The sequence below is a fragment of the Paralichthys olivaceus genome, chromosome 10 (genome assembly GCF_024713975.1).
Source record: "Paralichthys olivaceus isolate ysfri-2021 chromosome 10, ASM2471397v2, whole genome shotgun sequence".
In the NCBI taxonomy this organism is placed as follows: domain Eukaryota; kingdom Metazoa; phylum Chordata; class Actinopteri; order Pleuronectiformes; family Paralichthyidae; genus Paralichthys; species Paralichthys olivaceus.
The window spans coordinates 92,098-117,466 of NC_091102.1; the positions used below are offsets into that span (position 1 = coordinate 92,098).

The 25,369-nt window shown below is 43.3% G+C and overlaps 2 protein-coding genes across 6 annotated transcripts in view; one reads left to right on the forward strand and one right to left on the reverse strand.

Moving 5' to 3' along the window:
* Positions 1–14,943, reverse strand: part of LOC109642016 (kinesin heavy chain-like) — a 101,851-nt gene extending 86,908 nt beyond the window's left edge. Inside the window, exon 1 of the mRNA XM_069533663.1 lies at positions 14,885–14,943. The gene's annotated coding sequence lies outside the window, so the exon portion shown is untranslated. The remainder of the gene's footprint in view (positions 1–14,884) is intronic.
* zeb2a (zinc finger E-box binding homeobox 2a) overlaps positions 1–25,369 on the forward strand; it is a 33,550-nt gene that overhangs the window by 5,531 nt on the left and 2,650 nt on the right. For 3 of the 5 annotated variants that reach the window (XM_069533660.1, XM_069533661.1, XM_069533658.1), the window contains 7 exons: positions 15,052–15,318; positions 17,806–17,874; positions 18,247–18,432; positions 19,227–19,441; positions 21,158–21,263; positions 21,522–23,446; positions 24,374–24,554. In XM_069533660.1, coding sequence (XP_069389761.1) covers positions 15,052–15,318; positions 17,806–17,874; positions 18,247–18,432; positions 19,227–19,441; positions 21,158–21,263; positions 21,522–23,446; positions 24,374–24,554 — 2,949 coding nt within the window. Of the gene's footprint in view, positions 1–15,051; positions 15,319–17,805; positions 17,875–18,246; positions 18,433–19,226; positions 19,442–21,157; positions 21,264–21,521; positions 23,447–24,373; positions 24,555–24,704; positions 24,780–25,369 lie in introns of all 5 variants that reach the window. The other 2 variants (XR_011244436.1, XM_069533662.1) reach the window with 2 other exon arrangements.

Below are 25,369 nucleotides of genomic sequence, written 5' to 3' on the forward strand. Positions count from 1 at the left end.
TACACTTTTATATACACACACCTATATATACTAAATACACTTTTATATACACACTTATACACACACTTATATATATATACTCAATACACCTTTATATGCACACTTATATATATATATACTCAATACACTTTTATATACACACTTTTATATACACGCCTATATATATACTCAATACACTTTTATATACACACTTTTATACACACACTTATATATATATATATATATATATATATATATATATATATATATATACTCAATACACTTTTATATACACACACCTATATATACTAAATACACTTTTATATACACACTTATACACACACTTATATATATATACTCAATACACCTTTATATGCACACTTATATATATATATACTCAATACACTTTTATATACACACTTTTATATACACGCCTATATATATACTCAATACACTTTTATATACACACACATATATATACTAAATACACTTTTATATACACACTTATATATATATACTCAATACACTTTTATATACACACTTTTATATACACACTTTTATATACACACTTTTATATACACGCCTATATATATACTCAATACACTTTTATATACACACACCTATATATACTAAATACACTTTTATATACACACTTATATACACACTTATATATATATATATATATATATATATATATATATACTCAATACACTTTTATATACACACACATATATATACTAAATACACTTTTATATACACACTTATATATATATACTCAATACACTTTTATATACACACACATATATATACTCAATACACTTTTATATACTCACTTATATATATATATACTCAATACACTTTTATGTACACACTTATATATATATATATATATATATACTCAATACACTTTTATGTACACACTTTTCTCCGGTGTAAACGAACCTGTTCAGTTAAACTTGTTCTCATTGACCCCTCCCTCACAGAAACGGTTTGTTTGATTGGCCGTGCTCCTGCGGCAAGGTCAACCACACATGGAACAATCAATAACGGATGGCTGGATTTAGGTGTCATGACATCTGCTGTGTCCAGACCGCCAGTGAACGCCCCATTGACTTGACACCCCCCATACATACCTCTGTCCCACAGTTCCAGGCCCTGCCCACCTCCAATCAATCAAAGCACTTCATGTGTTTTCCCAGGTGTCACTGAACGTGTCACGGCAACAGTAACCAGTTACAATGCGAAGATGAAAAAATATGTCAACGTTGTTCCCACAAATAAAGTTTTTATTGGTTTGAATCATCTTCGTAGAGACGTCAGACCCAGATTTGTCCTGAAGAGTTAAAAGTTACATAAACTTAGTTGTGATTCTTTCACCTTCTTCTTTGACTCAGACGCTCGTTCCTCGCAGAGAAAACCTCCTCAGGCCAGATCAGGGTTCAGGACATGAACGTCTCCAATGGTCCAATTAGAGTAACGAGGCTGAGCTGGGGGGAGTCTGAGGTATCTGAGCTGACACTTCCTGTCTAAGCTGCTCAGTGAAGACTCAAACACGACAAAATTTAAAATAAGTACAACACATAAGTAAAATGTATTAAAATGTGTAAAATTTGAAGTTATGGAATCAAAGTCTTGTTTTAATGTCACAAGTTAAAGATTTTCTGGTGAAAATCCAGAAATCTAATGGTTAAAATTGATTAAGTCTTTATAGTTCTCATCATCCTAAGATTCGGTGATATGACACGATAACAACATAACCTAACATCGTGACCATCAACCATCGCAGCAGTGAAGCTTCCACGCTCGCAGGGGGACACTCTGATTGGTTGTTTTCAGGGGGCGGGTCAGGTGTGATAGGAGGAGCCTGAAATGATGTCACTCCTGAAGGGAACATTTCAGTTCATCTGTTTGTTCTCACGTGACAGCTGCAGGTTGACGAGGGTTTCGCCTGTTGACCGTCTTTTATCGAGCTAAACAGGCTTGACGGCCGTGTGTGTGTGTGTGTGAGATTAAAGAAGAAGCTTATTGTCATTTTATTTCTGTTCAAACCTTTTCCTTCAAACTAGATCAAAATCAATCAGTCAATCAAATTGTATCTGTACAGCTCATTGTCTCACAGGTCTTAACAAGGTGCAACATCCTCTGTTCTTAACTCGACAAGAGTAAAACATTCATCTCCATCATCATCATCTTCGTCTGATAAAACCTGTCTCATAATTTGAGCGTCATGTGACCAGTTGAGGTGGACAATGGAGATTTTCATTGGTTAAACAGGTGTAAACTGTTAAAACTAAATTTTCTCCGACTTGTTGCTGATGTTTTCTTCTGGTCTCGTCTCTGTCTTCTCATTGGTCCACTCCTCTAATACATATTAATTATCTTTTTCCTATTTCTGTTCCCACGGCGGTGGGCATCATCATTCGTCCACCTTTTTGTCGAGCAGCTGTATGGGTTAGTCGCCTCTGAGCCGACACGACCTTGTTTGCAGTTGGATTACCAAACTTTGGTTGCGTGTGTGTCTGTGGGGGGGTGGGGGGTAGCCATGGGGAGGACCCCCTGTCGGCCAGGAATGTTAGTCAGGTCAGGGGAGGGGAGGCGGGAGAAGCAGGGGGACACTCAGGGATGGGGCAGGTGCCTTTGTGAGTCCTGCCAACCATCAAAGACGCCGCAGCGCTGAAAAGGTTAGCAAAGGAGAATAATCCCCCCTCAATATCCAGCCCCCCAAATCCAAATATCCTCCCAGAGCCTCCGGCTGACACCTCAACCTCCTCCGTCTGTTACTCACCGAGTCAACAAAAATCAACAAGAATAAAATAAACAAAATGAAATTCACCAAACGAGAAAAATTCAACATTGAATCAACAACAACACAGAAAAATCAATAAACATTAAAGTAAAACAGTCAACACAATCAACAACAATCACAAACTTTTGATAAAAATCTCCCAAAAAAATCCATTAATTATATAATTTCATTTGTTTTAGTTGGATCTTGTGAATGTGTCGGAGCTGATGTTCGGTTAGTGACCATTGGTTGTACACTACTTTTCATGATGCATTATGGGAAACAATGAGTGCACTATACAGGGTAAAAAATTGTCACTAAACATTGGGACAGAACTAAGAAATGATGAGCTCACTGTAAAGTAAACTATGAAGACACATCGTCTCGGGAAGATTATTCTCAGAAACTAAAACCGACTTTTACAGGTAAATCTGTGGGTAATCAAAAATATTATATAAATAAAAGAATTGAAAGAGTTTGATTGAGCTAAAATATTTTTTTAACATGATCATAAAAAGTGTTGAAAGATGTAAAATGTGTTGAAACATTAAAAACACGACAGTGACTGAGTCAAAGGTTCATTTGGTTAAAATGTTAAAATGAGCTAACAGGATTGTCCTGCTCTGTACTCGATTCCTCTGCGGTGTCGGGGGTGTTTAGGTAACAGGCGCCCCAGAATTCGGTCGACTCCATGTGTCAATTTTATTACATCGGTCCAGATGAACTTGAAAGGGGGCTTTGTGTTAGCTTGTCTCTTATTGGCTGTTGTGCTGCGCTCGCAGTGACACGCTCAATAGAGGTCACTGATGTGTGTCACGATTAGGTCGATCAAATTACACATGAAGCTCGTTAGCGTCTGCATCACTTCATACATGGATTCAGATGTTACCACGACGATGATGATGTGACAGGAAAACAGGCGTAAACAGGTCAATCGATACCTCGCAGTGATCTCGTCCGCTCGCAGTCAGACATGAAGATAAAAACTCGCTAAAACCATATTAATGTTTGTCGAGCATAAACATCACAGACACTGAGGTCTAGGCTTCCATTCTTTGTGCTATGCTAGGCTAACAGATATACTGCTAACAGATATACTGATAATGAGTATTGACACGAGTACGTCGTATCTGTACTTAAGTAAAACTACTTAGTTACTTTCCTATTATTACTAGTTCACCTCCCCCTCTCTTGACAGAACTAGGCGACACAGTGGAGATGGTGTGTGTGTGTGTGTGTGTGTGTGTGTGTGTGTGTGTGTGTGTGTGTGTGTGTGTGTGTGTGTGTGTCATCACCGTGACGAAGATGGAACAAAGGCGGCAATAAGATGGCTTCCTGTCCCCTGTTCCCTAAACGGCCCACAATCCTCTTTGGCCCCAAATCTAGGTTAAATGCAAATTGATACCAGACAATAATGACCATCCGACTTATGTATATGTGCAGCAGACCAGAAGAGGATTCAATCAGACGAGTCCGCGGCCGCTGGGGCCCCTGTCCACTCACCGACAAAAAAGATTGAGTCAGTGAATCAGAGCGGACAAAGATGTCACTCAAACTTCACGTCTTTTTTAAATGTGATTTAAAAGTTTGGCTGAATTTTGCGTTTCTGACCTCGTTCTCCTGTGATCACCATGGGAACGCCACCCTCCTTCATCTTCTTGCTATATCCATTTTTATTTATCAATGCAAGGATGATTCTGTATCAGCTCCGTTACATGATGAGAAATATTTCAAAAAAAAATTCTGAGTAATTTTAGAGAAGAAGAAAAGAAAAATTCAAATGGTATCGTTGGATGACGAGTTGTCTGGATGTTTCATCACAGCTGCTGAACATCAATATGAGTGTGAACAGGGTGCTGATCAATAAATCATCAATAGCTCATCAATAGTACATTAATAGATAATGAATAGATAATGAATAGACTGTAAAAAGATACAGATCCTCAATAGATGGTCACTACAATAGTTCACACCTGAACTTATAAATGTTTTCTTTATAAAGTTTGTCACATGTTTACAAACACAATCAGGTTCGAACAATTCAACGGCTGATTCTTATATTGATACTCTACCAATATCATCAATAATCAAACCATCGTTTTACGTGAGATCCTGAAATGTAACAAATGATTCAAATGATTCGCTGTTGATCGACTTATTGATTAAAGTGATTGAAGATCATCACTGTGAAATGATCTGTGACACTAAACACACATTCTCACACAAACACACACACTCACAAAAACACAGAAACACACACTCACAAAACCCAGAAACACACACTCAGTTTCCTCTTTTCTTTCTGTCAGGCTGGAATCTGCTGACATGTTGTCGACCTCATCACCAAACTTCTTCTTCCATTTCTGAGAACACAGACACACACACACACACACACACACACACACTCTCTCTCTCTCTCGCTCTCTCACCTATACACACACACTCTCTCTCTCTCACCTACACACACACACACACACTCTCTCTCTCACCTACACACACACACACACACACACACACTCTCTCTCTCACCTACACACACACACACACTCTCTCTCACACCTACACACAGACACACACACACACACACGCTCTCTCTCTTATTATAATGTAATGCCAACAGAAGTGTAAACGCTGACGCTCGGTGCAGCTCAGTGACGAGATGACAGCTTGTTGTCGTCTTGTAAAAAAAGTTAAAATGTTGTGGGCGTGGTTGTAAATGTCATAATAGTTTGATTTAAAAATGATTAAATTCATTTGATCAGTTCATTGATGGTTGTGTTTCCTTCAGATATATTTAAAGAACGTTTGATTTCATCAGACAGATTTTAACTTCAGCCACTGAAGGGGGGGGCAGACATCAGAGTGCATTCTGGGGTTTCATATTGTTTGTGTCCTGCTGCCGACTGAGTGTGAACAAAAGAACCAACGTTTATGAGCCGAGACCTGCTGAGCTGAAAGAAGAGCAGGCCCTTCCCCTCCCCCATCACCATCCTCCATGAATTTGTTGTTATCACGGTGAAGTTGTTGTTGTTGTTAAACTTGTTTCAATCTCGTTCATAATTAGATGAAAAACCCCAGAAATGGTTAATTTACTTATTGAGCACCTTTTTAACTCGATCTTCAACATGTCGTCATGACAACCCAGGTTTTCTTTTGTATTAAAATGTTGTGTTAATAATAATAATAATAAATGCAGAGAATTACCAGTTTTCATGAAATCACTTTTATTTTGAAAAGGTCCAGATGGTGGCACCATCCTCAACAGAAATACTGTGTTACTTTGGTCTCTCTGACAAGGTGCATGCTGGGATATGTAAGCCTGGACAACTCAGACGTTCAGTCAGTGACAACAATCTTGTTGTTTTGTGGTCTGACTCTAAACTCTTGACAGTTTTCTATGTGCAGCTCTTCTCTGTCACGAACATTTGGGTTTAGTATCTTGCCCAAAGACAGTTTGGCTCGCACCATGGGGGAGACTGGGATTGAACCCCCGACCCTCTGGTTAGTGGATGACCTCCTGAGCCACCGCTGCAAATAAATGTGATGAGAGCTACGTTGTTGCTAAGGTGACGTTGACAGTTGCCAAGGTGACGGCAGGTTTCTGTGACCACAGAAAAGAATCTAATTCGACAGTTCCAGTAAGTTTGATACATTTTCTGTTTTGTCTCTTATTTTGAAAGTCGTCTCAGGCTTCTCAGTCCAGGAAACCATGACGACAGCTGTGGTCATTAAAGAGACAGTCAGCAGTTTCACTACTGCAGCTGTTCCAGGAACAGACACACACCTCTGATGACGCAACACCTGAGTGTGTGTGTGTGTGTGTTTGTGTGTGTGTCTGATAGTGTGTGCACGTGTGTGTTTCTCTGTGTGTGTGTGTGTGCGTGTCTCTATGTGTCTGTGTGTGTCTCAGTGTGTGTGTGTGTTTGTGTGTGTGTGTCCCTTTATGTGTAAGTGTGTTTTTGTCTGAAGGTTTGTGTTTGTCTGTGTGTATGTGTGTCTGTCCGTCTCTGTGTCTTAGTCGGTTGTGTTCTGGCTCTCAGTCGGTTGTGTTCTGGCTTTCAGTCAGTTGTGGTTGCGTTCTGGCTCTCAGTCGGTTGTGGTTGCGTTCTGGCTCTCAGTCGGTTGTGGTTGCGTTCTGGCTCTCAGTCGGTTGTGGTTGCGTTCTGGCTCTCAGTCGGTTGTGGTTGCGTTCTGGCTCTCAGTCAGTTGTGGTTGCGTTCTGGCTCTCAGTCAGTTGTGGTTGCGTTCTGGCTCTCAGTCGGTTGTGGTTGCGTTCTGGCTCTCAGTCGGTTGTGGTTGCGTTCTGGCTCTCAGTCAGTTGTGGTTGCGTTCTGGCTCTCAGTCAGTTGTGGTTGCGTTCTGGCTCTCAGTCGGTTGTGGTTGCGTTCTGGCTCTCAGTCAGTTGTGGTTGCGTTCTGGCTCTCAGTCAGTTGTGGTTGCGTTCTGGCTCTCAGTCAGTTGTGGTTGCGTTCTGGCTCTCAGTCGGTTGTGGTTGCGTTCTGGCTCTCAGTCGGTTGTGGTTGCGTTCTGGCTCTCAGTCAGTTGTGGTTGCGTTCTGGCTCTCAGTCGGTTGTGGTTGCGTTCTGGCTCTCAGTCGGTTGTGGTTGCGTTCTGGCTCTCAGTCGGTTGTGGTTGCGTTCTGGCTCTCAGTCGGTTGTGGTTGCGTTCTGGCTCTCAGTCGGTTGTGGTTGCGTTCTGGCTCTCAGTCGGTTGTGGTTGCGTTCTGGCTCTCAGTCAGTTGTGGTTGCGTTCTGGCTCTCAGTCGGTTGTGGTTGCGTTCTGGCTCTCAGTCAGTTGTGGTTGCGTTCTGGCTCTCAGTCGGTTGTGGTTGCGTTCTGGCTCTCAGTCAGTTGTGGTTGCGTTCTGGCTCTCAGTCGGTTGTGGTTGCGTTCTGGCTCTCAGTCAGTTGTGGTTGCGTTCTGGCTCTCAGTCAGTTGTGGTTGCATTCTGGCTCTCAGTCGGTTGTGGTTGCGTTCTGGCTCTCAGTCGGTTGTGGTTGCGTTCTGGCTCTCAGTCAGTTGTGGTTGCGTTCTGGCTCTCAGTCGGTTATGTTCTGGCTTCTGTTAAGAATACTGCACAGCTTTATCTAATCATATATGATTATATATATATGATATACCGTAAAACCGCTGGTTCCAAATAAATGCCGGCTCTAATTTATTTTTTTCAAAATCCAAGAAGAAGACGTGACCACTGACACTGCACGTTTTTCTTCTTCTCCTTTTTCAGGTATTGTGCTTGAAGCAAAAAAAAAAAAGTACGACTTGAAATTCAATTTCTGTCGTAAAATATGCGGAGGAAAACTCGGGAGAAGCAGCCGCTACATGTTTCTCTGTCGACCCTAAGACAGTGAGAGATTGGCGAAAAAATAAAACTGAGCTTCAGTGTCTGTCCGAGGAGGACAGCAAAAGAGCCAGGCTGCCTGGTGGAGGGAGGAAGAAGGCTAGCGAGGAGCTTGAAATAAACATGCAGGAATGGGTTATTAGCAAACGGGCACACCACGAGAGAGTGTCCCGCAAAATGATCAGGGCGATGGCGAAACAAATGTGCGCCACAGCAGAGATGAGGAGTTTGCTGTGAGTGCTGGTTGACTAAATCGTTTCCTCCACCGCAACAACTTCACTTGCAGGAGACGTACAACTATTGCCCAGAAGGATTTTGTGAGGAAGAAATTAAACAAAACAATTGATCGAAACAAATAAATGCCCTGGCTATTTTACAATTATTTTAAGTATATTTATATGCCATTAATGGACAGGACAGTTGAAGAGAGAGAGGAAATGACAAGCAGTAAACGGCTGTCTGATGCGGGATTTGAACCGGGGCCCACTGCAGCAAGGACTGTAGCTTCTATACATGGTGTGCTGGCACAACCCACTACACTACTGACCACCCCAAGAGAAGCAGAAATTTAAGAGAAATTTTGGCAGAGAATCGTGTTGAGTCGGTCAAAGGTCACTGACAGGATCAGTAGAAGGAAATATATTTCAGACATTGTTTTGAACAGGAAAGATTCAATCAGAGGGATTTAATATCCCTCCTCCTCCTTGTTTACATTTACACATCATTTAGCTGATGCTTATATCCAAAGTGATTTCCAATAAGTGCATCAACCATGCTCCTCTTCTCCTCTTGCTGCTCTTGCTCCTTGTCTTCCTCTTCCAGCTCCACTTCTTCTTCTTCTTTTATAAAGAAGTCTTTACCACCTGGGAACATGAATAATTCATCTATAAAACACGTTCAACACACATGAAGAACAACATTCTGAGTTCACACAGGAATTTATGTGTTATCACTTTCTACCTTCACACACACACTGAACAACACACACACACACACACACACTGAACAACACACACACACACACAAACACACTGAACAACACACACACACACACACACACACTGAACAACACACACACACACACACAAACACACTGAACAACACACACACACACACACACACACTGTTATCAGAGTGCAGCAGTTTCTCTCTAATCGGACGACTCACCGAGGCTGTGGTGAGAGGGGCGGGGCTTCAACTGACACTTGAGCTGCTGATAGGGTTAACGTCAGATACTCACTTGACAGGAGAAACCTCCCACACAGTGATAACATCAGACTCCACCCTCCTGACTGACACTCACCTGATGATGAACTTCATCTTTTGTCAGTTGTGTTGATGTGAAATTTTCTGACTGAAGAAATTCAAACATGAATCATTGATGAAACATTTTCTGACAAAGTTTCTCGTTTCCTCAGACTGAACGTTGTCATGAATTTAAACTGTGAACGTTTATTTGAGACGACTTCATTGCTGCAGAGAATCTCACTTCATCCACTAATCATAAAACTGAGAAGTACGTCAACGTTGCTGCTCCCATTTTAGTTTGAAAACTCTGAGGCTGCATTTCAATCTAGACAAACAGAAACTGAGATGTTTGAAACGATCACGTTAGACACTCACAACCTCTTGTGATTGGTTCTTTTTGGTCACGACGTAGCCTTCACTGGTTGATCAGGCTCCTGTCACATGACCTCCTCCAGGAAGAAAACAACCAGCATCAGCCTCAGCTGTCAGAACACAACATGGAGAATCAAAGTGTCACCCTGTTGTCTTTGATAACAGCTTTTCAGTGACATTCTGGATTTTACTATGATACAGCTGTTATTCTGTTTACACTGAAAAGTGCACACCCTGTGTGAGTGGTCATGTGATCTGTGTTTTCAGGCATGTTAATATGGATGAGGATTAAAACCAATGTGTGTTTATCAGCTGCTCCTGTGAAGCCATTTTCACACATGAGCTCCAGGTACAATCCAGAGTCTCGTCTCCAGAGTTCATGTTTCACAGCTGAACAACTCAGCAGCAGGTTTTCTGCTCAGACTCGTTCAGCATCAGATCCTCCTCGTTCTTCAGGTGAGAGGTGGAGCAGACAGACAGGAAGTGATCATGTGATCATGTTTACATCACCTGACACCGTCGTCAGCTCTCATCACCACAAACTGTCTCCACGTCTTCGTCTGTGTCTTCTATGTGTGTGTCAGCACTTTGTCTCCACAGACATTTGTTTGTGTTTCTTCATGTTTGTGTCACGTGTTAGAAGCTCATCACCCCCCCACTCCCTCAGTGGATCAGTGGAGGACGCTCTGCTGTGTCCTCACTTCTCCTGGACTTAGACTTTAAACTGGAGTGAAGGAGGAGACAGACAAACTGAGTCTCACTCTGACATTTGAGTTCATCCTCCAGAGAAGATCCAGAGTTCAGGTCTGAGCTTGTGTGTGTGTGTGTGTGTGTGTGTGTGTGTGTGTGTTGGGGGGACTCAAGGTGTTTAAACATGATTGAGGTCCTGCAGTTTGACTCGACTGATAACACACTTTACTGTTGGTAAAAACACACTGATGTGTGTGTTCAGTTGTTGTTGTGTCAGTGATGGGCGAGCGACACAGGAGATAAATCAAACCCAGCTTTCTCTCTTGTTTCAGTTGTCCCGCCCACTAATGCTGAACTCTTTTGTTGTCTAAATGGTCGACCATGATGTGTAATTCAAGATTCAAGGGTTTATTGTCATATGCACAACAATTACATTTCGCAGTTGTTGGCAATGAAATGCTTGAGTCCCAGGCTCCCCTAAATGTCACTGGGAAACACGTCAGTTTGACAATAGGAAACTCTAACCCAGCCCTGCTGTTCAATCTGTTCAACCAATCACGTTGTTGGAAACTGTTGGACACCACTGATTGGCTGCTGCCATGTTTGAATGTGTTGTGTGTCAATGGATCATGTGATCAGCTCATCTCAACACTGACTCCATGACCAAAATTGACATACACCTGTAGACACAGTATGTGGCCAAAAATATATGGACAAGTGTGTGAGTGATGTTGATGTTCAGCTGTCCAAATTCTTTTGTCCATGTGTCTGTTACCTGCCTGTGTGATGAATCACTTCTGCTCCCAACCACTAGGCGGTGACATGGATCTCAGTCTGTCTCCCTCCTGTTGTTCAGGTGATCTACTCACAGGAGAGAGAGGGAGAGAGAGACAGAGAGAGAGAGAGAGAGGGAGGAAAAGGGGGAGAGCTGGTTTCATGTCATTACCTTTCAGCGAGTGGCAGTATGTGGATGTATTACCTGAACTTGGACGAGGACAGAGGACAGAGGATGGAGACAGGAAGGGGAGATAAGACAGGATGAACAGAGGAGAGAGGACAGGTTGAGGACAGAGGATAGAGGGAGGATGAAGAAGAGAGGACTGATGGAGGAAAGGTTGTCGTCTGCTATGACTTGACATGAATCAGTTTCTCTTTTAGTTTCCTGAAAATCTGCAGCTAAAGCTCTGCCCACCTTGCTTCAGTTCATCGAGTGTCTTCAAATTAAGAGCTGGTCACAGGCTTGACGCTGGTTTTATACAAAAGTCTGGCAACTAATGTTTTTAAGTTTATTTGGATTTGAAGTTTTTCAGTTTCAGAGACATGACAAAAACGTGACGGAGACATGATAGAAACATGATGGAGATGAGAGAGAGACATGACAGAAACAAGATGGAGACGAGAGAGAGACATGATAGAAACATGATAGAAACAAGATGGAGACAAGAGAGAGACATGATAGAAACATGATAGAAACAAGATGGAGACAAGAGAGAGACATGATAGAAACAAGATGGAGACATGATAGAAACAAGATGGAGACGAGAGAGAGACATGATAGAAACAAGATGGAGACAGGAGAGAGACATGATAGAAACATGATGGAGACGAGAGAGAGACATGATAGAAACAAGATGGAGACAGGAGAGAGACATGATAGAAACAAGATGGAGACATGATAGAAACAAGATGGAGACAAGAGAGAGACATGACAGAAACAAGATGGAGACGAGAGAGAGACATGATAGAAACATGATAGAAACAAGATGGAGACAAGAGAGAGACATGATAGAAACAAGATGGAGACATGATAGAAACAAGATGGAGACGAGAGAGAGACATGATAGAAACAAGATGGAGACGAGATAGAGACATGATAGAAACATGATAGAAACAAGATGGAGACAAGAGAGAGACATGATAGAAACATGATAGAAACAAGATGGAGACATGATAGAAACAAGATGGAGACGAGATAGAGACATGATAGAAACATGATAGAAACAAGATGGAGACGAGAGAGAGACATGATAGAAACAAGATGGAGACAGGAGAGAGACATGATAGAAACATGATGGAGACGAGAGAGAGACATGATAGAAACAAGATGGAGACAGGAGAGAGACATGATAGAAACAAGATGGAGACATGATAGAAACAAGATGGAGACAAGAGAGAGACATGATAGAAACAAGATGGAGACAGGAGAGAGACATGATAGAAACAAGATGGAGACATGATAGAAACAAGATGGAGACAAGAGAGAGACATGATAGAAACAAAATAGAAACATGATGGAGACGAGAGAGAGACATGATAGAAACAAGATGGAGACAGGAGAGAGACATGATAGAAACATGATGGAGACGAGAGAGAGACATGATAGAAACATGATAGAAACAAGATGGAGACAAGAGAGAGACATGATAGAAACATGATAGAAACAAGATGGAGACAAGAGAGAGACATGATAGAAACAAGATGGAGACATGATAGAAACAAGATGGAGACGAGAGAGAGACATGATAGAAACAAGATGGAGACAGGAGAGAGACATGATAGAAACATGATGGAGACGAGAGAGAGACATGATAGAAACAAGATGGAGACAGGAGAGAGACATGATAGAAACAAAATAGAAACATGATGGAGACGAGAGAGAGACATGATAGAAACAAGATGGAGACAGGAGAGAGACATGATAGAAACATGATGGAGACGAGAGAGAGACATGATAGAAACATGATAGAAACAAGATGGAGACAAGAGAGAGACATGATAGAAACATGATAGAAACAAGATGGAGACAAGAGAGAGACATGATAGAAACAAGATGGAGACATGATAGAAACAAGATGGAGACAAGATGGAGACAAGAGAGAGACATGATAGAAACATGATAGAAACAAGATGGAGACAAGAGAGAGACATGATAGAAACAAGATGGAGACATGATAGAAACAAGATGGAGACGAGAGAGAGACATGATAGAAACAAGATGGAGACAGGAGAGAGACATGATGGAGACGAGAGAGAGACATGATAGAAACAAGATGGAGACAGGAGAGAGACATGATAGAAACAAGATGGAGACGAGAGAGAGACATGATAGAGACATGATAGAAACAAGATGGAGACAGGAGAGAGACATGATAGAAACATGATAGAAACAAGATGGAGACAAGAGAGAGACATGATAGAAACAAGATGGAGACAAGAGAGAGACATGATAGAAACAAAATAGAAACATGATGGAGACAAGAGAGAGACATGATAGAAACAAGATGGAGACAAGAGAGAGACATGATAGAAACAAGATAGAAACAAGATGGAGACGAGAGAGAGACATGATAGAAACAAGATGGAGACAGGAGAGAGACATGATAGAAACATGATGGAGACGAGAGAGAGACATGATAGAAACATGATAGAAACAAGATGGAGACAAGAGAGAGACATGATAGAAACATGATAGAAACAAGATGGAGACAAGAGAGAGACATGATAGAAACAAAATAGAAACATGATGGAGACGAGAGAGACATGATAGAAACAAGATGGAGACAGGAGAGAGACATGATAGAAACATGATGGAGACGAGAGAGAGACATGATAGAAACATGATAGAAACAAGATGGAGACAAGAGAGAGACATGATAGAAACATGATAGAAACAAGATGGAGACAAGAGAGAGACATGATAGAAACAAGATGGAGACATGATAGAAACAAGATGGAGACGAGAGAGAGACATGATAGAAACAAGATGGAGACAGGAGAGAGACATGATAGAAACAAGATGGAGACGAGAGAGAGACATGATAGAGACATGATAGAAACAAGATGGAGACAGGAGAGAGACATGATAGAAACATGATGGAGACAAGAGAGAGACATGATAGAAACAAGATAGAAACATGATGGAGACAAGAGAGAGACATGATAGAAACAAGATAGAAACATGATGGAGACGAGAGAGAGACATGATAGAAACAAGATGGAGACGAGAGAGAGACGTGATAGAAACAAGATGGAGACAAGAGAGAGACGTGATAGAAACAAGATGGAGACGACAGAGAGACATGATAGAAACAATATGGAGACAAGAGAGAGACATGATGGAGACGTGACAGAAACATGGAGACAAGAGAGAGACAAGACAGAAACGTGATTGAGACGTGATTGAGACGTAAGAGAGACATGATAGAAACAAGATGGAGAACAGAGAGAGACATGGAGACAAGAGAGAGACATGATTGAGACGTGATTGAGACGTAAGAGAGACATGACAGAGACATGACAGAAACGTGATTGAGACGTGACAGAGATGAGTCCTCCTGGTCCTGGTCATCTTTGTCCTGGTCTTGTTCTTGGTCCTGGTCCTGATCCTGATCCTGGTCTTGGTCTTGGTCTTGGTCCTGGTCCTGATCCTGATCCTGGTCTTGGTCCTGGTCCTGGTCCTGGTCCTGGTCCTGATCCTGGTCCTGATCCTGGTCCTGGTCCTGGTCCTGATCCTGATCCTGGTCTTGGTCCTGGTCCTGGTCCTGGTCTTGGTCTTGGTCTTGGTCCTGGTTCTGGTTCTGGTTCTGGTTCTGGTTCTGGTCTAACCGGCTGCCATTGTTGTATTTGTGTTGCAGTATTGAACTATGAGAACGTGGGGGAGATGGGTTCAGAGACGGACGAGGACGACAGGACGTCAGTTGCTAAAGACAATGTGGGAGGGTTGGGCGAGGAGGAGGGGGGCAGCCCACCCAGTGTGCCCACTCTGGAGACGTCGCCCAGAGTCGCCCACGCCCTCCTGTCATACCAGGGCCAGGGGATCCCAGAGGGCCGTCAGGGGCAACTGAACCAACACCACAGGTGTGGACTCAGAGACAACACCAACGGACTCGTGAACGGCACCGGTGAGAGAATCTAAATAATTTTAATGTTAATCAACACGTTTCTTGTTCTGGAGCTTTCTGTCATATCACATGATCAACCTCTGCAGACCTCACGGGTTCAGCTGTTTGATTTCAAATGTTATCAATCAACTCAAGTCCTGTTTTTTAAAGGATAAAACCAAAAGTGTTTAAATGAAACAAAGTTTTAAAGTCGAGATGAGATGATGAAGAAAGAAGTGAAGGAAAGAACAGGAAACAGCATTAAACACAGATGAAGAACAAAGAAGAAGTGAAAGCCATTATTGTGAAATCACCTTGATGCCAGGCCTCTAGTAACCTGGGTAACCTCTAGTGACCTGTAGTGACCTCTAGTAACCTGGGTAACCTCTAGTGACCTGTAGTGACCTGGGTGACCTGTAGTAACCTGTAATGACCTGAAGTGACCTGTAGTAACCTGGGTGACCTGTAGTAACCTGTAATGACCTCTAGTGACCTGTAGTGACCTGTAGTGACCTGTAGTGACCTGCAGTGACCTGTAGTGACCTGTAGTGACCTGTAGTGACCTGAAGTGACCTGTAGTAACCTGGGTGACCTGTAGTAACCTGTAATGACCTCTAGTGACCTGTAGTGACCTGTAGTGACCTGCAGTGACCTGTAGTGACCTTCTGTGACCTGTAGTGACCTGCAGTGACCTGTAGTGACCTGCAGTGACCTGTAGTGACCTTCTGTGACCTGCAGTGACCTGCAGTGACCTGTAGTGACCTGTAGTGACCTTCTGTGACCTGCAGTGACCTGCAGTGACCTGTAGTGACCTACAGTGACCTGTAGTGACCTGCAGTGACCTGCAGTGACCTGTAGTGACCTGCAGTGACCTGCAGTGACCTATAGTGACCTGCAGTGACCTGTAGCGACCTGTAGTAACCTGGGTAACCTGCAGTGACCTGTAGTGACCTGTAGTGACCTGCAGTGACCTGTAGGGACCTGTAGTGACCTGCAGTGACCTCGGTAACCTGCAGTGACCTGTAGTAACCAGGGTAACCTGCAGTGACCTGGGTAACTTGCAGTGACCTGTAGTGACCTGCAGTGACCTGTAGTGACCTGTAGTAACCTGGGTAACCTGCAGTGACCTGCAGTGACCTATAGTGACCTGTAGTGACCTGCAGTGACCTGCAGTGACCTATAGTGACCTGTAGTGACCTGCAGTAACCTGGGTAACCTGCAGTGACCTGTAGTGACCTGTAGTGACCTGCAGTGACCTGTAGGGACCTGTAGTGACCTGCAGTGACCTGCAGTGACCTGTAGTGACCTGCAGTAACCTGGGTAACCTGCAGTGACCTGCAGTGACCTATAGTGACCTGTAGTGACCTGCAGTGACCTGCAGTGACCTATAGTGACCTGTAGTGACCTGCAGTAACCTGGGTAACCTGCAGTGACCTGTAGTGACCTGTAGTGACCTGCAGTGACCTGCAGTGACCTATAGTGACCTGTAGTGACCTGCAGTAACCTGGGTAACCTGCAGTGACCTATAGTGACCTGCAGTGACCTGTAGTGACCTGCAGTGACCTGTAGTGACCTGTAGTGACCTGTAGGGACCTGTAGTGACCTGCAGTGACCTGTAGTGACCTGTAGTGACCTGCAGTGACCTGGGTAACCTGTAGCGACCTGTAGTGACCTGTAGTGACCTGCAGTGACCTGGGTAACGTGCAGTGACCTGTAGTGACCTGCAGTGACCTGTAGTGACCTGTAGTGACCTGCAGTGACCTGGGTAACGTGCAGTGACCTGTAGTGACCTGTAGTGACCTGTAGTGACCTGCAGTGACCTGTAGGGACCTGTAGGGACCTGTAGTGACCTGCAGTAACCTGGGTAACCTGCAGTGACCTGTAGTGACCTGTAGTGACCTGCAGTGACCTGCAGTGACCTATAGTGACCTGTAGTGACCTGCAGTAACCTGGGTAACCTGCAGTGACCTGCAGTGACCTATAGTGACCTGCAGTGACCTGTAGTGACCTGTAGTGACCTGTAGTGACCTGCAGTGACCTGTAGGGACCTGTAGTGACCTGCAGTGACCTGTAGTGACCTGTAGTGACCTGCAGTGACCTGGGTAACCTGTAGCGACCTGTAGTGACCTGTAGTGACCTGCAGTGACCTGGGTAACGTGCAGTGACCTGTAGTGACCTGTAGTGACCTGTAGTGACCTGCAGTGACCTGTAGTGACCTGTAGTGACCTGCAGTGACCTGTAGTGACCTGCAGTGACCTGTAGTGACCTGTAGTGACCTGTAGTGACCTGCAGTGACCTGTAGGGACCTGTAGTGACCTGCAGTGACCTGTAGTGACCTGTAGTGACCTGCAGTGACCTGGGTAACCTGTAGCGACCTGTAGTGACCTGTAGTGACCTGCAGTGACCTGGGTAACCTGTAGCGACCTGTAGTGACCTGTAGTAACCAGGGTGAGCAGAGCTGAGCACATGTATCAATGATAAACTGTTTTGTGTCGTTTCATGTCTCAGACGTCAGGAAGTACAAGTGTGAACAAGTCGGACCGCAGGCGTCACTGCAAACTGTAGAAAACAACACAGGTGAGATCAATGTAGAGACACTCTGCCTTCACTACCTAATATTCTGAAGAAAAAGATATATTCATGTATACATAATCATCATATTGAATTATGACTTTCCTGTATTAAGCCTTCACTGTTACATATATAATATAATAGATCCCTTAATTTTGGCTTGAAGCTCCTCCTGAAGCCCTAAACATCGTAATAAAGACTGCAGTTGTACCTACACAAAGTGGAGGTCCCACAAGGCTCCATACTCCTTTCTGGTTAATTTAATTTCATCTTCACAGAAAAATGTACGTTTTTATACCGATGATCATGTTTATATGTGATTCTCATGTTGTGTTCATATTGAAAACATATCTCATGAGTATGTTTTCCTGTGCTCAGTGAGGCGACTTGAAGTCTCCAAACTGGAAGAGTACTTCCTGAAACGTAAACTGGAGGAAGGTCACCCTGCATCCATCGCAGAGTACCTGCAACGCAGCGACACTGCCATCATCTACCCTGAGGCCCCGGAGGAGATGACGAGGCTGGGAACACCTGAGGCCGTCAGTCAGGACGAGAGCGAACAAGGTGAGACGAGCAAAAAAATCTGTGGGCTTAAACATGTGTTGTGTGATTTCATCAAACAAAATTAAATACAAGCAAAACTATGAACCTTCATTCTTTAAAAGTTGTTCGGTCCCAGTCTTCCCCAGTCCGCATGCCTCAGTGTACTGAGATACTGAACCCCAAATTGCCCCTAGCTGTAAACAGATGCACTAAATGTGTGTGTGGATGGAAAAGCTGTACTTTAAAGTGCTTTAAGTTGACGTCAGGACTAGAAAAGATCAATATAAGTACCGTTCATTTACCATATTATATAAGAAAGAGATTTATAAACATCTGTGCTCAGAAATAATGACTACAAATAAATGAAATCTAATGACTGGGATTGATTGAGTTTAAATTTTATTAAGTCTGAATGTTCATTAAAATGAATCAATCCAAGTTAAACATTTATTTAGTTTAATTACATAAAATCAACGAAGATCCAAAAACATCTTATGAGCAAATGTTTGTTCATCGATAAAGTCAATTTGAGATTAAATGTTTCTACAGACGACTTCAGTGTCAAGTTTGTTTTTATACAGATGACACCGTTATTATTATTGTTATTATTATTGTTATTATTATTAAACTTTGTTTGTGTAAAACCTTGTTACCATGACTCAGCAGTTTAACACCATGACTTTTTGTGTTGACGTGTGACGGAGCACAGACATCAAGACCAGAAGAAAATGTTTTGACGCTTAAAATAAAATCTGCCGGAAACAGAAAAACCATGTCTCATAAATCAGGTGACCTTTGATCTTTGACCTCTGCAGACCTGCCGGCTGCCACACCTGACGACTTCGCCCAGCTGCTCACCTGTCCGTACTGCGACCGCGGCTACAAACGACTGACATCTCTGAAGGAACACATCAAATATCGTCACGAGAAGAACGAGGACAGCCTCGCCTGCCCAATGTGCGACGACAGCTTCGACCACCGCACGCACCTGGAGCGTCACATGACCTCGCACAAACCCACAAGAGACCAGGTAAAACCTTTTTTATTTTCATCTGTGATTAAATATCCAGGTCACAGGATCGTGAACATACATGTCTCAAGGTTTGATTTCTCTATTGTTCAGTTTAAAGAGTGAATAAAGTTCTAATCCAGAGTGAATCCAGTTTAAAACCAGTTTAGATCCAATTGTGGCAGCATTACTTGTCTTCCACAGCAGCTGTTCATGACATGTCAGTGTCTCTTCTCTGTCTGTATTTATTCTCTGTCAGTGTCTCTTCTCTGTCAGTGTCTCTTCTCTGTCTGTCTCTTCTATGTCTGTCTGTCTCTTCTCTGTCTGTGTCTCTTTTCTGTCTGTCTCTTCTCTGTCTGTGTCTCTTCTCTGTCTGTCTCTTCTCTGTCTGTGTCTCTTTTCTGTCTGTCTCTTCTCTGTCTTTGTCTCTTTTCTGTCTGTCTCTTCTCTGTCTGTGTCTCTTCTCTGTCTGTGTATCTTCTCTGTCAGTGTCTCTTCTCTGTCTGTGTCTCTTTTCTGTCTGTCTCTTCTCTGTCTGTGTCTCTTTTCTGTCTGTCTCTTCTCTGTCTGTGTCTCTTCTCTGTCTGTCTCTTCTCTGTCTGTGTCTCTTTTCTGTCTGTCTCTTCTCTGTCTTTGTCTCTTTTCTGTCTGTCTCTTCTCTGTCTGTGTCTCTTCTCTGTCTGTGTATCTTCTCTGTCTGTCTCTTCTCTGTCTGTGTCTCTTTTCTGTCTGTCTCTTCTCTGTCTTTGTCTCTTTTCTGTCTGTCTCTTCTCTGTCTGTGTCTCTTCTCTTTCTGTCTCTTCTCTGTCTGTGTCTCTTCTCTTTCTGTCTCTTCTCTGTCTTTGTCTCTTTTCTGTCTGTCTCTTCTCTGTCTGTGTCTCTTCTCTTTCTGTCTCTTCTCTGTCTGTGTCTCTTCTCTTTCTGTCTCTTCTCTGTCTTTGTCTCTTTTCTGTCTGTCTCTTCTCTGTCAGTGTCTCTTCGCTGTCTGTGTCTCCTGTGTGACACCTCCCTCTGCTGGAGAGTCATCAGCTAACAGCTCCCTGAGCCACTGCCACACCCACAACAAATCCTGAGTGAATCCAGAGTAAATCCAGATTAAAAACAGAGTGAATCCAGTTTGAATCCAGATTAAATCTAGTTTAAATCCAGATAAATCCAGATAAATCCAGAGTAAATCCAGATTAAAACCAGAGTGAGTCCAGTTTAAATCCAGTTTGAATCCAGAGTAAATCCAGATTAAAAACAGAGTGAGTCCAGTTTAAATCCAGTTTGAATCCAGATTAAATCCAGAGTAAATCCAGTTTATATCCAGAATAAAAACAGAGTGAATCCAGAGTAAATCCAGATTAAAAACAGAGTGAGTCCAGTTTAAATCCAGTTTGAATCCAGATTAAATCCAGAGTAAATCCAGTTTATATCCAGAATAAAAACAGAGTGAATCCAGTTTAAATCCAGAGTAAATCCAGTTTATATCCAGAATAAAAACAGAGTGAATCCAGTTTAAATCCATTTTATATCCATTTTAAATCCATTTTAAATCCAGATGAAATCTAGTTCAAACCCAGAGTGAATCCAGTTTGGATCCACTATATTTTTCGTTCATTTGTTTGCACTAATTGTTATATTTATATTTATTTTTCCTTTCCTTCCTGAATTCCTCTAGAATAAGATTTATTTAATGATCTGTTTGTAAATCTGTTCACGTGACTCCTCCCACTTTGTTTGTTCTCTCTGCAGCCGCCACTCAGCGAAGAAGCGGGAAACCGAAAGTTTAAATGCAGCGAGTGTGGAAAAGCCTTCAAATACAAGCATCACCTGAAGGAGCACCTTCGTATCCACAGCGGTGAGTCGCAGCCTCAAGGTGATCGTCATCTTCAATATCTCAGGATGTGAAGCAGATCAATCAACTTTTCTCTGAACGTCAACAATGAATATTTTTAAAAAATATATAAACTATATATGAATATTCATATAAACATTTTCTATATATATATGTGTACATAGATATCAACATTTTATATATATGTGTGTACATAGGTACAGGAGAACATGAATGTCTGAATCACAATAAAACACGGATGTGGTTTGTGTTGTGTTTCAGGTGAGAAGCCATATGAGTGCTCCAACTGTAAGAAGAGGTTCTCCCACTCCGGCTCCTACAGTTCCCACATCAGCAGCAAGAAATGCATTGGCTTGATCACCGTCAATGGACGAGTACGCAATGGAAACAACGGCAAGTCCGGCTCCTCTCCCAACTACACAACCTCATCGCCAAAGAGCCCAGCCCTTGCCCAGCTCTGCCACAAACTGGAAAATGGCAGACCAATTGGTGCTCCAGATCAGCAGGGTCCGCTGGACATCAAAGCCGAGCCAATGGACTTCAACGAGTATCGGCTGCTCATGGCCTCGCAGCAGGGGTACGGGGGACCTGGGGTTTATCTCAACAGCTGTGGAGGAAGTCCTCTTGGGATACACAGCTCCTCTCAGAGCCCCCTTCAACACCTGGGAGGCATGGGATTTGAGCTCCCCCTGCTGGGCTACACAGGGCCTCTTGGGAACAACCTGAGTGAAGTTCAAAAGGTGCTTCAGATCATGGACAACACAGTTTGCAGGCAGAAGATGGATGGAAACCCGGAGGAGATCTCTAAGCTTAGGGCCTACATGAAAGAGCTGGGTGACCAGATGGAGGAACAGAAGCAGGTCCAGGCCGGCTTCCAGGTCATGGGCCACAGCAGCCCCACAAAGAGCATCATTGACTACACACTGGACAAGGTCAACGAGGCAAAAAGTCTGATCGATGATTCAAAGAGGCAAGTGGACGTTAAGAAGGAGAAACCAAACCAATCAATGGATCTCAGTGGAGAGGAGAAATTCTCCAATGGCCAGAACCAGTTCCTGCCTTTCTCCTGCCAGTATTGCAAGGAGACATTCCCTGGTCCAATCCCGCTGCATCAACACGAGCGCTACCTGTGCAAAATGAACGAGGAGATCAAAGCCGTCCTGCAGCCGACCGAGAGCAGTTCTGTTGCTCACAGGAGAATGATGACCTCTGAGCTTCCCTCAAATGAGCGGGCGACCAGCCCCATCCACCCCTTCAAAGACCACGTGTCAGTGCTCAAGGCCTACTTTGCCATGAACACTGAGCCCAACTCAGAGGAACTGCTCAAAATTTCAATAGCTGTTGGTCTTCCTCAAGAGTTTGTAAAGGAGTGGTTTGGCCAGTGGAAGAGTCAAAACCACCACCGAGACAGTCTGACAAAAAAGTCGCCCCCTCATGATTGCAGTGGATCAGACAACAAGCACAGCTTGAGCCAGTCACCAATGTCACTTCCTGTCTTAGATTTACATGGAGGCTTTGCAAACGGGAGTACCAACCACAAACTCACAAAAGGAAACCAATTTACAGCCAACAGGCAAACAGCAGGTGACAAACCATTAGACCCCTTGGACCACTTGAGAAGCAACACTCCATCACCTCTCAACCTTTCCTCTACTTCCTCCAAAAACTCTCAGAGTAGCTCGTACACTCCAAACAGCCTAGCTTCAGAGGATGCCCACGGGGATATACCACTAGACCTGTCGCTGCCCAAACACATGGCGCAGAGGCTTTTCACTGTCGGAGAGAAGCGACCTAGACAGAACGGTTTCATCAGCGGGCACAGCGGACATGTGCAAGTACGAGAACAAGGGTCCAATTCTTTAGACCTGGTCAACATCAAGAAGGAAGTCCTGGGCTCTGAAAGTGGAGGGACCTCTCTCCACCAGCTGGAGAAAAGCACCAGTCCAATCTTTGGGATTAATCCCTTCGCAGGCACTCCTCTCTACACCTCCCTGCCACAACATGGAGCTTTTCCTCCACCCACCTTTATGTCTTCTGCCCAGGCCACCATCCCAGGCCTCAGACCCTACCCTGCCCTTGACCCCATGAGCTTCCTGCCCCACATGGCCTATACGTATGCCACTGGGGCAGCCACGTTTGCTGAAATGCAGCAGAGGAGAAAGTATCAACGGAAACCATGTTTTCAGGTAAATATAATCCTCAAACGTCATTTACAGGTCATCAGATTCAGCATATTGTTTTGAAGGTCAGGGGTCTGTAGGGTTTCAATATAATTATAACCAACTGCCTGAGCTGCTGATTCACAGGCGAGTTCAGCCTCTGCTTAAGGAGTCCGTATCTGTGTGAGGAGTTTTTGTGCTGTTGGCCTTTCATGGTTTTGGCAAAGTCTTCTGCTACACAGTTCTCCCAACACAAGCCAGAGACAGGTGCTCCCTCTTTTATTTTGATAATACAAATCAAATAGTCTCATATCGAGATTTCTCTCTGTGGCATCAGGGAGCAATGAGCTAATCACTCCCTGATGAGCTGGAGGTGCTCTCCTGAACCAATTCCACCCTCACGGTGGTTCAGGTTCATGTTTACCTTTAAACTCAAAATCTGTCAGTGTAGAGTTTCAGAAAGAGTCAACAAAGGAAACGTTGTAGGTCCTTCAGTGTGAGCTGCTCCCTCCTTCATTTCCTCTTTATTTATATTTATTACTTACACATTATATGCTGTGTTTATTCATATATACTATGTTTTATGTACACATTATATGCTGTGTATATTCATATATACTATGTATTATGTACACATCATATACTGTTTATATTCATATATACTATGTATATGCTTTGTATATACTGTGTATATAATACATAGTATGTATAAAAGACCATGGTAATTGAGATCAAAGCCAGAGAACTCTGGTTTGATGTGATTAAAGGTAGTTTCCATGGCGATGGTGATCATATGTTTTGAATGTGTAAACCCTCCCATATGTTCCTGGATGAAGGGTCTTACCCAGGTCTTTAAGCTCCATCCAGACTTGGGATCATGGAGTCGGTGGGGGGGGGCAGCAGGAGGTGCCAGGTGTGGATTATCAGATGAAACCATGTGTGTTCGTGTTTCAGGCGGAGCTGCTGGACGGGACAGTGGAATATCTGTCGGGTCTGGACGACCTGACAGACAGCGATTCGCTGCTGTGCAGGAAGAAGATTAAGAAGACTGAAAGTGGTATGTACGCGTGTGACTTGTGCGACAAAACATTCCAGAAGACCAGTTCCCTCCTAAGACACAAATATGAGCACACAGGTAGATATCACCATATATAACACTTCTTTTTACCCCACTCTCCCTTTTCTTTCTGTTCTTTTAGTCGTGTAGCTGCTCCACTCGTCTTTTCTTTTTCTTTGTGTTCTGTTTTGTTCTGTGAACCATGTTAACATGTTCCTTTCTTTACAGTGGGGAGTCACGGATAGTCCACATTCACAGGAAACATACAAGAAACATGTTCCAGAGGCATCGCATACATACTCTGTGCGTGTGTGTGTGTGTGTGTGTGTGTGTGTGTGTGTGTGTGTGTGTGCGTGTGTGTGTGTGTGTGCGTGCGTGTGTGTGCGTGTGCATGAGAGAGAGATTGTGTGTGTGTTTCTGTACTTTGTTTCTTACCTTTGTGAGGACCATTTTAAGCATTGACGTTCAGAGTGAGGACATCTTGACCAGTCCTCACTTTTTGAAAAGGATGTTTGAGGGTTAGGTTAGAGTTCGACTTCGAGTTAGGTTACACATAGACATGTGGGGCCTGATCTATTAAAGGTTTGCATGTGTAAAAACATGTGCAAGCTGATCTACTAAGTGAGGATTGTATGCAGAATAACATGTTCATTTAGTATGTTTGCCTTCATGAATATGCAACATCAGGTGTTTGTTCCCAAAAGTGCGCAAAATATTGAGAGGAGTAGATACAAATACTTAAATTGAGCACACGCATTGTGATTTACAAAGCCTGAGTTTGTGACTGCGTCTATATTTAATGAGTTTGATTTGTTTTTGAAGCAAATTGAACTGACATGATTCTTGTTGTTCTGGTTTGTTCCCTCATGTTTGATCACTTATTGTGAGTCGCT